Source organism: Rhodnius prolixus, unplaced genomic scaffold (genome assembly GCF_049639745.1).
Source record: "Rhodnius prolixus isolate KJV_2025 unplaced genomic scaffold, Rpr scaffold_8, whole genome shotgun sequence".
In the NCBI taxonomy this organism is placed as follows: Eukaryota; Metazoa; Arthropoda; class Insecta; order Hemiptera; family Reduviidae; genus Rhodnius; species Rhodnius prolixus.
The window spans coordinates 20,121,724-20,135,307 of record NW_027411593.1 but is presented as its reverse complement, the minus strand read 5'-3'; the positions used below and the strand labels follow the sequence as shown (position 1 = coordinate 20,135,307).

At 30.0% G+C, this 13,584-nt stretch overlaps 1 protein-coding gene across 2 annotated transcripts; it reads right to left on the bottom strand.

Moving 5' to 3' along the window:
* Nucleotides 1-2,073: 2,073 nt before the first annotated feature.
* Nucleotides 2,074-12,518, bottom strand: LOC141451016 (transmembrane protein 145-like). Of its 2 annotated transcripts, XM_074122027.1 has the most exons (13): nucleotides 12,187-12,518; nucleotides 11,645-11,696; nucleotides 11,317-11,391; nucleotides 11,083-11,157; nucleotides 10,042-10,239; nucleotides 9,227-9,311; nucleotides 8,828-8,899; nucleotides 8,605-8,754; nucleotides 7,335-7,507; nucleotides 6,696-6,868; nucleotides 6,434-6,554; nucleotides 6,083-6,295; nucleotides 2,074-2,921 (listed from the first exon to the last, which is right to left on the bottom strand). In XM_074122027.1, exons 2-13 carry the CDS (start codon nucleotides 11,693-11,695, stop codon nucleotides 2,688-2,690), a joined length of 1,620 nt encoding a protein of 539 aa, XP_073978128.1. In that variant the 5' UTR covers nucleotide 11,696; nucleotides 12,187-12,518; the 3' UTR covers nucleotides 2,074-2,687. The 2 variants fall into 2 exon arrangements, with proteins under 2 accessions (XP_073978128.1, XP_073978127.1); XM_074122026.1 differs by lacking the exon at nucleotides 12,187-12,518 and having other exon boundaries at nucleotides 11,645-12,161.
* Nucleotides 12,519-13,584: the final 1,066 nt, after the last annotated feature.

Genomic DNA, 13,584 nt, shown 5'->3' with positions numbered 1-13,584 from the left:
ATATAGAGTTTTTTTAAAAGTGTATATTTAAAGAAAATTATGAAGACTGTTAGGCCGAAAATCTAAAACAAAAGACAAAAAGTTAAAAATCAAAAACGATTTACGTTCGTATGTAACTGAACAAATATTTGAGTCGCAGTTCATTTCGTCGTATGGTTCGCTGCCTGTTAAAAAGCTATTAATAAAAAACGACAATACACTTAAAAGATTGTTATCGAACGAACATGGCTGATCCAAAAAGGAAGAATTGATGCCTAATTCTGGCCTTAAATCTTAAGGAGGAAGTTTGTTCGGTAGTGGCAGGAGAAATTCGTTATTGTTCACGCAGGTACTTTTCCCAATTTTACAGAAACTTACTGTCTTCATCTCTCCTTAACATGAATGCTCAGCTACAAGCTCGCTTGTCGCTTTGCTTTTTTTAATAATTAAATTCTTAATATAATTATACCGGCCAATAGAAGTTACAGACGCGAAACTGTATTGCTATATTTTAACACTATATTGACTAAACTGGTAAAAGGTATCACTTTTGAAACACGCCAAATCCAAGCTCACTCTAAGTTTTTTGCAATCAGCATCATTATAGCATAGCATAGTAGATTATGCAGAGCATAAGGCCCGGTTTTTGCTGCTCTTTAACTATTGGTTTTATTCTACTTTATTTATTTATTTTAGTGATAATTGGTTCCAAAAAAATCCAAATAACCTGCTTTTAATGAAACTCAAATAAACTATCGTATGAGCTGAAATAATAGTAATAATAATATACTTTATTAAATAAAGCAAACACAATAAATTAAAAAGTACGGTATTAAAGAGCGGTATCAAAAAGCAATATAAGCAATCTTTTTTTAATTAATAAAAGTAAATTAGAAAACGAATCATAATAAAAAGAAAAATTAATTATAAATAATGCTCAACTCAAATAAAATAAAAAAATGCAGTTAAAAATAAAAAAACAAAGAAAAGCTTGATGGTCTGTGATATCTAATTCATTCTAAATAATATTAATGAATGTTTAATCCCGAATAATTACTTAAGACATCAATTGATATAAAATTTGGATAAAATTGGAAATTAAAAACTGACTGAGGGTACGAATTGAGGTATCAATGGTATGTTGGATACTTGGTGATTTGTTGTCTTTTAATCAATCCTTATAATTAACATTTTAAATTGTGAGGATTTGTAAAGGAAATAAATAAATATTTACCGGCTATATTTATGGGTAATATATAATTTAATAAACATATAACTAACTTAGATCCGTAACTAAATCGAATCCAATTTCATAATTTCTGCTCTTGACAGAAAACACTTACCTAGGTGGAGAAACCGAAGCTCAACTAGAAGTAGAACTCTTCAAAAAAAGTGGAATAAATCCTCACGATTACAAGAGCACGGGGAACATTTTTCTTAGTCTACATCTTTTCCTAACCAAGGTCTATAACTTGAGTAAAATAATTCTTCTCTCATTTTGAAGAAAAGCTAATGTCAGCAAGCCTTAAATTATTAAACAGATACTCATACCGATGAGAACTAAAAAAGTAAATTCACTCTCCTTCAAAGCAGCCAATTAAAATTATAAGACCATGATCGTTTTTAAAACACCTCATATCTTTATTTAGAACTTTACCTTTCAAACTTCTAGCAGGATATAGTTTTGGATTATTAAGGATTATATCTTCCGGGAGAAATTAAATTAATTTTTCACCATGACCAAATGTTCAAAATATGGTAATTTTTTGTGCTAACATCAATTCCTTTTATCGTAAGTTTTTTGGGAAACATTTCACAAATTGGTTGCATTGAAAAGGTTTTTTTTGATCAAATATTTTCCTGTAGATTTGGCAGGTAGTTTCTAAACACTAATTAAAAAAAAAAAAATCATCATTTAAGTTACGATTGTAATTCTTCTTTTTCAAGTTGACTTTTGATTGTAATCCATTCTCACAGGTTTTAAAAATAAAAAAATTATTTTTGCCGAAATTGATACCCAATGATCTTATCTCTCTTGGCTGGTCTAAATATGCTTATCTCTTAATGAAGGGAAACATAAAATTAAAAAAAAAATGAATTGATAAATTTATTAAAAATACTACATTATATAAAAATTGCTTTACCTAAATATAAAATTGTTAACTTTTGAAATTGTACCAGACATTATCCAACAGCCTAATAATCTCACTTAAGGTCTACGTTAAGTAATATCCCAGATATTTTTTTTATCCAATCTGTATTTCTCTCCTCCTCAGGGGTTTTAGTCTAACTTCAATCCTTCTTATCCATCTTTCATAGAAGCAAATAAATCCTCCTTTTAGTCTCTAAGACAGATTCTATTCCTTATGCTTAATTGACTCAAACGTGATTATTTAATTTTTGGTAGTAATCAAGCATTGTAAATAACAAGAAGTAATATTTCTTTAAACCACAATCACAGTACATGTTTAACCAAATGGCTATTCTAGTAATTAAGAATTTTATTTAGTTCTTAAAAGGAGCACTTGGCGTTTATTTTTCTTTCTTTATTTATTTTTTTGAAGTATTAAGCTAAATGTCTTGCTACAACCAGAATTTTTATTAAATAAACATATATTACAATTATCTTTAAAGCTCATCATGGCATTATTTTGTCTATTTCGTTGGACGAATTTTGTCACGTATAAAATAACAAATTTATCGAAGAATTAATCGTTCGAAACAGTATTAATAGTTGTTTTATTATTCATATTGTTATTACTATTGTTATTATTATTGTTATTATTATTACTACTATTATTATTATTAATGTACTCTAAACTTCTACACATAGTTGGGGTGGGAGTTATTTCTTCAGGTCTTATTACAGCATTTTCAGATATATATTCCTCTCTTTTGTGAAGTGGAATGGCTGTATGAAGTGCTACTTCTCTCGTTGTTTCCTGAAATATTAAAGGAATGACATATGAATCAAGTTTATAGCAAGATTGGAAGAATTTATCTGAAAAATATCAAATAAAAAATAAAATTATTCTTTCTTGAAGGTAAAGATTGCAAAAATTGAGATATTAGAGAATTAAATGAAATTAGAGGCAGGAATTTAGATTTTCTTCCATTGTTCAAAACAGTTACTTTTATCACCATGGCAACATTAGTATAGGCAATAATAATCTTGAATAAGTCTTCACAAAAACAGGTAAAATACAGTATAAAATGAAGAAGTTGGTGAGAAAACTTAGAGAAAAATCACACAATATTTTCTCAGCTTAGAAGAGAAAGCAAAAAAGATCGGAAAACTGCCTGACTAAATTTCTTTCGAGTGAAAAAATATGTAGAAAATATATTAAAACTGTCCGGTAGGACAGTTGTATAAGGGTTGATCGTCAAAAACTGCACGAAAAAGCGTAACGTTGAAAAACACCCAACTTTGATTTTTTTTTTCTCTTTTTGTATAAAAGATAAAATTCCCAAATTTTCTTTAAAATATAGGGCAAACCCTCCTTTATAACTGTAATTTTTTGCATCAACCCAGATCTAATAGATTTCGAGAAAAAAGTTGTTGAAAATGAGCAAAAACGGCTTTTTCAAAAATTGGTCTTGTTCTTGTTGTTGTTGTTGTTGTTGTTGTTGTTCTTCTTCTTGTTGTTACCTTTTTTGTAAACAACGTACAGCCTAAACGCGCGTACCGATTTTCATGAATGAGGTGTCAATCGATTCGGAATTTTATGTAGATGTGCCTTTTGGGGGTCTCGACGCTGTACATCGAATGGGAGAGGAGTTAGCCCCCTTTATGTAAGGCCCCCTCAAAAATTATTATTACTAATTACTCTGTAAATCTTGGCCCGATTATGATAAAATTTGGTAGGATGATTAAGTTAGGGCTCCCCTACGTAACATTAAAGCGGCGATCAGCTCTTTCGCTTGTTAAGAGGAAGTATAGCAATCGTTTCAAATTATCTGACACGTGAACCGATTTTCATGAATGAAGTGTCATTCGAATCGAAATTTTGTATAGATTTGCACTTTAAAAGTCTCGACGCTATGCCTCATGAGGAGGGGAGTTTGCCTCACCAAAGTAAGGCCCTTTCTAAAACTATTAATACTAATATTTCTATAACGCTTTGTCTGATTTTGATAAAATTTAGCAAGAAGAAGTGGTTAAAGCTCCTCTACGTGGCTGTTAAGTGCCATCATGCTCTTACACCTACTAAGAGAAAGTATTGCAATCGTTAAAATTATCAATGAGTGAACCGATTTACACCAATGAATTGTCGTTCGATTCAAAATCTTTGCCTTTTAGGGAGCAATACTGTAATTGCAGTTTATTTTTCTTACTCCTCTTAAAAGAAAGTACTGAAATCGCAGTTTAATTTTGTTACTTAAGTACAAATACCTTCCTATTTTATTCAAAACGTTTTCTCAAAAAAACTTTGTTATTGAGGATGGTTTGGGCACCGCAACTATAATCATTCTTTAAAAAGATCTCACCAGTGGTAGTTACGGTTCCGACTTGACACCTTATCAGGTTATAATGATAGAATTGCTTATTCTGATTTTAAAAAAATCTGTAAAGCAGATATGTAACTTTGCAAAATAGACAAAAAGAAAAATCTATCCAAAGGGTACAAAAATCTCCTTAACAAAAACTTACAGTTTAAAAAGTTAAGTATAAGGGTTGATTAAACGCCAAAAGGTACACAAATCAGCAAGTACCCAACATTTCATTAATACTTCATTGATATTATTTAAGTAATTTTACCGCATTAATTTTTATTCATATTTTTTAAAATTTATTAGATGTCACAGACCCTTATGCTGGCCAGTTCATTCATTATATTTTTTTGTTATAATTTTGATAAAATGTATAATATATCTTCGTTATTAAATAGGTACTTTATTTTAACTCTATTCCAAATTATTCTTCTGATTTATCTTTAATATGCCCTTTATTTTGAGTAGTCACATATACATGCATGTTAAAGTAGAAAAAGACTAAGAGTCGGCTACTGTTTAAATTTGAATCAATATTTTTGGATTTAAAAGAATATTTCAGTCTTGAATTCGTCTTACCGAAATATTCGTGAGTACAAATCACACACAGTTAATAACAAGTAGATTATTCTACAATAATTATTCATTTCTCAATTGTAATTTAATTTAGTCCCCCTAATTTTACTTATGGTAAAATACTGGAATAATTAGCTGTCCTAAAAATATGCATATCTTTATTTTCTTTATTTTATATTACATATATATAACATTGTGGGAAGAACACCTAGATTGAGAATGTAATTGAAGAAAACTATATTATTTGCGATAAAGCCAGATTATTTATTACTTATTATTACAAACGTTTGACTACAACATAAAATAACAATTACTTTAATCGAAGAATGAACTTAAAACAATGATTTTTATTTAAAAATAAAAATAAATGCATAAAATCATTGATGTAAAAAAAGTTTATGAATTTTTTAGCCTCTTATTTTTTTTATATTTTTTATAACGTTTTCTTTTTCACCTGTGATTAATAGTTTGATTATTATAGATAAATAGATATTACAGTCAATCTAAGTTAAATGGTGTGCTACTTGAGTAAATATTTTGTAGACGAAAATGGCCAGCATAAGGGTCTGTGACATCTAATAAATTCTAAAAAATGTGAAGGAAAAGTTAATGCAGTAAAATTACTTAAATTATATCAATGAAGTATTAATGAAATGTTGGGTACTTGCTGATTTGTGTACCTTTTGGCGTTTAATCAACCCTTATACTTAACTTTTTAAACTGTAAGTTTTTGTTAAGGAGATTTTAACAGAATTGGCTGACAAAAGATCTTGGTCAACGGTAATATCACGATCATTTTTCCAATAATTTTTGAATGGGCTGAACAAGAATCTTGTTTCCACTATGGTAATTGCACGAGTGCTATTATTTAAGGATACAAGACTACTCAAAATTAACCAAAAAGAAAGATTTTCAGCCTCAAAATATTAACTAAGTTTTGAGAAAAAGGCAAAATGAAAATAAAATTATTGCTGTTAGCTGTCAGAATTGTTTGAACAGCTTACATAAGACGGGATAATGTAGGTGTTATACTTACCGTACGGACAGTACTAGCTATTGTAAATAGTTCAACTGGAACATGATGTGGCCATTGAGATACCATTGGCCCTCCAGGAGCGTATGGATGGTGGCCGAATTGGTCCAAAGTATTATTACCAGTCATTCCATTTGTCAATTCCATAATACCTATTTGAGTTGTCCGTACGTGATAAGGAAAATTTTTATTAGCCCTATTGGGCACAGTCAGTATCTGAAATATGTAAAATATATTTCATTCTTCAAACCTCTATGAACGATTTCTTAAAATCATTAAAAAAGATCATTAAGAATAAAAAATAATTAAAATATTTAACAAACTTCGCAGTTAATAAATAATAAAATCACCCACCAAGAAGAGAATATGTCCAGCTAGAGCAATAAAATGATGTACTGCACAAACCACACTTTCCCGTACCCACTTGTCTATCAAAGTATTTGCAGCTAAAATAAATGCAGGACCGGACACAAACCTGAATAAATAAACACAGTTTCTAAAACATTTAATATTGCATTTACAAAAAACGAAAAGTGTTTCTCAATACGCTTTAAATCATGAACTGCGCTTTATCTTCACAGCATTAGAATAAACGATTTAGGGATATGTCACTTACCACATTGTTCCAATTAAATTGAATGGGTAGTAAAAAGAATTTTTTTCTGGATAATGTTTTAATGTAAATACAGTAGAATAAATAAACATCCACCACGCTATAATTCTCAAGCCAATTAAGCCGTACCCAGCTGGAGATTCATAGAGATAAAGAACTTCGCCTGGATCAAAGAACTGCGAAAGTAAAATGACATAAAATCCTAAACATATAGCCATCAATATTATTTATTAATTTTAATAAAGGTTATGGTTTGTAACAATGCTTTTTGTGTTGGTTAATCACAATATTAACTTGTTCATGAATTGAAAAAAGAAGAATTTACTAGATTTGTCGAAACCTTGCAGATAAGTTCCTTTTTAAGATTTAATACAAAATGTAACTATTCTTGCTAAGCAGCTAAAATTGGTAATAATTATCGTTTGCAACATTGACAGTTTAAAGGAATTCCGTCTTCACTTGAGAAATTTTAAATTTTAAACCAATAACCAATATTTAAAAGTAATCTATCTTTAGGGATGTCTACATCAGTGGTCAGCAACCAGTGATAGCGGACCAGTGATAGCGATTAATTTAATAGTTGTTTTACAAAACAAATTATTTTCAATTATGATAAAATAAACATATTTTATCCTTTCTTACCAAGCGCTCGTATATAAAAAGTGTGATGTATGTAATAACGTATATACACATAAATATTGTAAGTTTCACTGATGATGCTAAACGTAGGCGTCCTCTTGTAATGGTGTAGCCTTTAGCCAGAAGTAGAAGTAAAACTAAATATACAACTTCGCTGGCCGATTCGCAGAACCTCCCTAAAACAAAACATCAGCCGCAAAATTATAAAGTAATATTCATTTATAAAGTCCTAACAACCACAGCTTTTTTGAAATAATATTAATAGTAATAATAATTACTAGGGAAGAGATTAGCTCAGTGTGGGATAGCGGGTTCGAATCCGACTGCTAGCCCACAGGATTTCTTTTCCTTGGAGCTTCTTACAGCTCACTGACCGGTGACGGTTTCTGAAAAAAGTTCCGGGCGCCAGTGTCTTAGAATTTGACGGACCTTATATTCGCAGATCTTCGCTTCCTATGGCAGCTATTAATGTTCCTAGCTGTAACTAAATTATGAACCGAAACCGCTAAACGTGGATTGAGAGAAAGAGACTAATTCACTTCCTTCAAGAAAGGTATGTTTGAGGAGGACTGATTTACTTCCTACTAAATAGGCAGTGTAATTAATTATTCTTTAAATTATTTATAATTGTTAAATAATGCAATTAAAAGCACATTGGGTCTGATTTAAGGAATATTTCAGCCAGCAGTCAGTTCTCTTGCAAACACTATTCCTTGGGTTTGGAATTAAAAATTGACGGCACTCAAGTTTCAAGTCCGCTTAAATTAATAAATTTTCTCTCGCAAATTTTGCGATTTTTAGTTAAATGGTTGCTTAGTCTGGTCTATAAAGTGGTTATAGAAGAAATTTTGTTCCATCAAGTTATTGAACTTTTTCTTTAGTTTCTCGGACAACGTAAGACTAACTAATAAATAGAACAATTCTTGCTGGCAATTGCCAAAGCTGAACGAAATTGTTCCATTTAAAGCATAGTTCATAGCTATAAAGGTATTCACGGAAGTTCACAGATTTCATGATTTCATAATGAATGAAAATTATCGTTATGATAATTACTAAAGCCTTGCGTCCGACATACTTCTTTGCCTGTTTTAAAAAGTTATGAAGCTATTTTGAAGTTTTTGCTGTTTCTACAATTCTAACTAAAATGCGTTCCAACTTACATTCAAATTTTCCGAATCTACAAATGGAAACACTAAAATATCTTCAGTATCATTTCCTTCAATAAGTAACGTACAAGCTGAAATTAGAAATAAAGAATGGAGAATTTACTGACCTAAATTTCTTATTCTAGGTATTCCAACACCATCCACAGCATAACGAACGTAAGCAAGACTCTGTATAAATATTCCAGCTTCTTGAAGATAAACAGATATTGCAAAAAGTTTGTAAGTGGAGTGTAGAAGCTGACGTGCTTTCAGTTCCACTAAAACAATTCTATGTATTTATCACCATGTTAAATTTAATTAATGTAAATTATCATAATCTAAATGACTTACTAGAACACATGATCACAGCAAGTACAAGTAAAATGTATACTATGCAATAAGCCATTAGAACTGGAAGGATATCTGCAATTAAATTCAGAAATAAATTTTACAATTAGAGAAAATCTGTTAGGAAACATTATTCTTCACAAAAAGATTATTAAATAAAAACACAAATAGATAAAAATACTTTTTCTTGTTCTTTAAAGAACATTGTTAATTTTTAATTAAATGCAATTAATTGCAATTCTAAACCATTATAATCTAGGGATGAATAAATTTTTACAACTTTTGCTTAAACTGAGAAAAATGTGAAGGTATTTATTTAATAATATTTTATTACTAGTGAAGCTAAGAATATATGTATTTATAATTTTTTTTTTTTAAATACTCATGTAATAAATAACTTACAAAATTCATCAGCAGAAAAATGTTCATGCCAATAATCCCCCGGAGGCCCATTTGTCATTAAAAATCTGTAGCGGATATTGAGACCCTAAAAAATAATTTATTTCTGATGAAAAACTTAATATTCAAATAACATAAAAGAAATTTTAAAATAATAACAGTAATTAGGGAAGGGATTATCTCAGTGATTAACGTGCTGGATTTCCATGCGGAGAACCCAAGTTCGAATCCAGTTATTATATGTTATCTTCCTATTAGCTTTTTACAGCTTACTCCGGATATGGACAGTGTTGTCTGGAACAAGAGAATACTGTCCGAAGGCCGGCAGTGCACTAGAAAAACGTTCTGAGCTCAAATGAAATCAAATGTTGATGCGCTTAAAACAAATAATGCGACCTTTTATAAATATTAAAAGAAAATATATAAACAAAAAAATAACTGCATAGGAGTTAATAATCTTAAATTAAATCAGTTACTGAATGGAATATTACGGATTTTCGAACAATTTCCTGAAGTGGCAACTTCAATTGTAAGCTTAATAATTATGGTGCCTTTATTTCTAAAATTGCTTGTTCTTAAATACGTTGGATAAAAAATAAAGAGGGAAACAAATTTTCTCTTTAATTTAAGCTGTTTTAACATCTGTTAATTTAGGAGCCTGAAAGCACTTTTTGAACTAAATTAATAATCAACAGAAAGATTTTAAATATTAAATAAGAAGTAAAGGCAAGAAAATAAAAGAGTAGAATTGAGAAATGTAAATATCAGGGCAGAGAGTATGCATTTTTGAAGGGTTCAATAAAACATTTTTATCTTACCTTAGTTGAATTGCAGTTACTTATGGCAAGAAACCACCATCGTTCACGAGAGCTATGAAATCTGCGCGCTTGATGACATCGCAAAGTAACAGTTTTATTTTCTTCATTTTCAGTACAACCTGATCCGTATTCATTTTCAACTAAAGGGATTATTTGGTTAAGTTTTCTATTTAACACTGCTTCCTTTTGTTGGCAAGACTAAAAAATAGTAGTAATAAAAAAAATTAATTACAATTAAAATTGTATTAATTAATTATATATAAAACCTAGTACTAGAAAAACATTCAGTTACTAGTTATCCTGCAGATTGAACGGCGTTTGAGACGTTTCAATTTCATGATTCCACGTTTTGATACTTAATGAAGAAAACACAGTTACAGAATGTTAAAGAAACTAATAGACACACGCTCCAAACTCACTTTACAAAAAAAGACAGCTATACAACAGTTTACTAGCTGCAAAATGGACTTATGAACTAAACGGTGCTGCCAAATACACAAACCTCAATCGCATTCAATCCTTACAATCCAAAATTCTGCGTACCATAATCAATGATCCCTTTTACATCTCAAACCCCACCATCCATAGCGACTTAAAAATCCCTTTGTTTTCGCCAAAGCAAAATTCCGTTACCTGAAATTTCATTCCAAACTATTCCCTTATTCAGTTTTTCTTAAACCCACAGCTCTTTCAACCTCAACTCTTCCCACAAACCCTCTTGGAAGTTTGAGGCGCCGATGACCGCGCGACCATCTGAATAACTGTCAGCTTTCCAGAGAGTCAGTGGCACTCCCAAACGCCTTAAGGACCTATTAAGGCTGACATCACTGGATGGAAGATTCTTAGATTCCTTTCTAAATCACGGTTTTTAACTAGGAATATATTTTGATTCAAGAGCATAGACCACAGAAATTCAAAAGATCCCTTTGAAAATGTTAACAGTGATTGCCAATGATTGTCAATATATTTCTTTATTGCCTAAGATTAAGATAGATGCCCACGTTTTATTAATAAACATAAATATTAAAAAGAAAAACTTGCCTTATTTGATTTATACACTGCTGGCCATTGCTGCTCACTGTCGTAGTAAAGTAACAAATTTTGTGGTGCAAAGCTCTAGTTATATAATTATTATGAAAATAAAAAAAATAATCAAAAAATTAATAATAACATTAGAATATTTACTTAAACTAACATACACTTTACTTCAACATAAAATTTATTATGAGTAGTAAAATATTAGCGTAAATCATAAAGAACATAAACTATACTTGCCTTATCATATTCAATATAGTATTCAAATTGACCTTCTTCAGATAGAAAGCAAAATCTAGCAATGAAAACCCATTTCTAAAACAGAGAAGAAAGATAAGTTTTAGCACTTTAAAATTGTGTGAGACTATATATTTTTTATTCACAAAATAACTCTTATCACTAGATTATTCATATAATTTTTCTATTTTAAATAATTGTGAATGTATAGTTTTGTATTAATATTTGTTCACGGCATTTAATAAGGTAGGATCAAACTATGGGAAAAATAAAGATGTTTTTCTTCTTCTCTGTTTTATATACCAATAGTTAGCAGATTAATTAAGCATACCTCATTAGTAATCACTACACCCTCTTCATATTTGGATAATGTTTCTTGCATACTAAAAAACACAATAAACAACAAATATTGTAACATATTTTTTTTAACAAACAGAAGTTATAATTAGTGCAGTATCATTTTGGATGAAGTTATTGCATTAATATAGTTAATCAACTGTCCAGCAATTAGAATAGTTCATGATTAGGCAAAAGTATAGTTACTGTTGTGTATTGACTAAGGGTTGTTATGGGAATGAAATGTCAAAACAGACCAGAACGTTATCGTCACAATACATTAATCTTTCGTTAAATCAAAGTGCGTAGTTTAAATATATGAAAACCAGGAGAATGCAATCAAGTATTTGAACTAATTGGTCATGTTTAATGTGTTCTCTGTTTTTTGATTAGTTTAAAACTGGCATTTAGTGTAAATGTATTCTAGTTCTGTTCGTCTTTTAAAGAGCTTTAATTTGTTTCATCATTCAAGTGTATACTTTTTTATTAAGTTAAATATTAAAGATATTGTAGAATTTTTTATTTAATTATTTTTACATTGTGATATGATGAGTGATAAAGCTAGAAGCCTGGAGGGTGGGGAGAACTGACTATTGAAGGCAGAAAGCCAGCGATACTTGGTGGGGAAGTACCTCTAGCTCACTCAGTTTATTTGCTAGATCTTTTGACATCTGAAACTTTATAATTAAGAAAAGATCTGAATACTACGAATATAAAAATAACTAATCATTTTAAAAAGCATGATGTTGAAATAGTTTATCTTAAAAAAGAAAATGTCAAGTTTAAGAAAGATGATAGTTTCTCTGAAGCAGTTATTTAAAGAATGTTATCAATATACCCGTTATAATGGTATAAAATTACGAAAAATACCCAAACAAGAAAATGAAGACGTAATGGCAGTAGTCCGTAAAGTTAGTACAGTTTTAAACTTTCCTTTGAAGAGAATAGAGTAGATGACTGCTATCATTTGAATAAGAAAGCTTCAAGAGTAAGATGTACAAGAAAATTTAGATAAATTACAGTTTACAAAACTAAAAAAAAAGTTAGGACATTCTTACAACTGAAGTTTTTGGCATTACTCCTGCCAAACTGGTATTTATTAACGAATTACTCTCAACTCCTAACTTTTTAAAGCCTTTAATTCAGACTAAATATTAAATACGTTTGGACTAAAAATAACAGAATAATGATACAAGAAGATGACCAGCATCCTATCGCTATAAAAGATCAAAGGAAGATATTCAATAACTACAAGCAGAATTTGTCAGTACAGCATCAGAATTCGACTACTCAGGTGATGAACGTTACACGTTTAATTCTGTGTCATTCTGTTCTATTGCATTTTTTCTGTGACGTTTTTTAAATATTCTTTTCCGTATTGTTTAGAATAACTTTATATAACAAAAGCATAAAATAAAAGGCCAAGATTCCAGGAAACACTGCAGTAATCAATACAACCCACAGAAGTCTTGAATAGTATAAATAAGTAGGAATAGGCATGCTGCAATAAGAAGCGAACTCAAGAAGCTAAATCACAGCACAGGATCAGATGACCAGAACTGACTTCTTTTCTTGAGCGCTCTTGTGGAACATATTTCTTCCAATAAGGCATCCTAGATTAGGTGTGCTTTGAGATGGATTGCATGTGAGGTTTCTTCATTCGTCTTTAATGTTTAAAAGGATTACAACAGTACTTATTAATTCGTATAATAAAATATTTGAGAAAAACCTTTTACTCAGCATACTTGAACTAAAGGCAAAAAACTAACGTGAAATTATAAATTACAGTTGACAAAAATATGACATAGGCACCTATACAAAACAAATTGCAGTATCAGAGACGCTAACAAATATAGAAGACATAAATAAATGAAGTGTTCGTTTTTAACTGTTGATGAGGAATGGAAGATATTTTCAGTGAGTGAATTCGCAGTA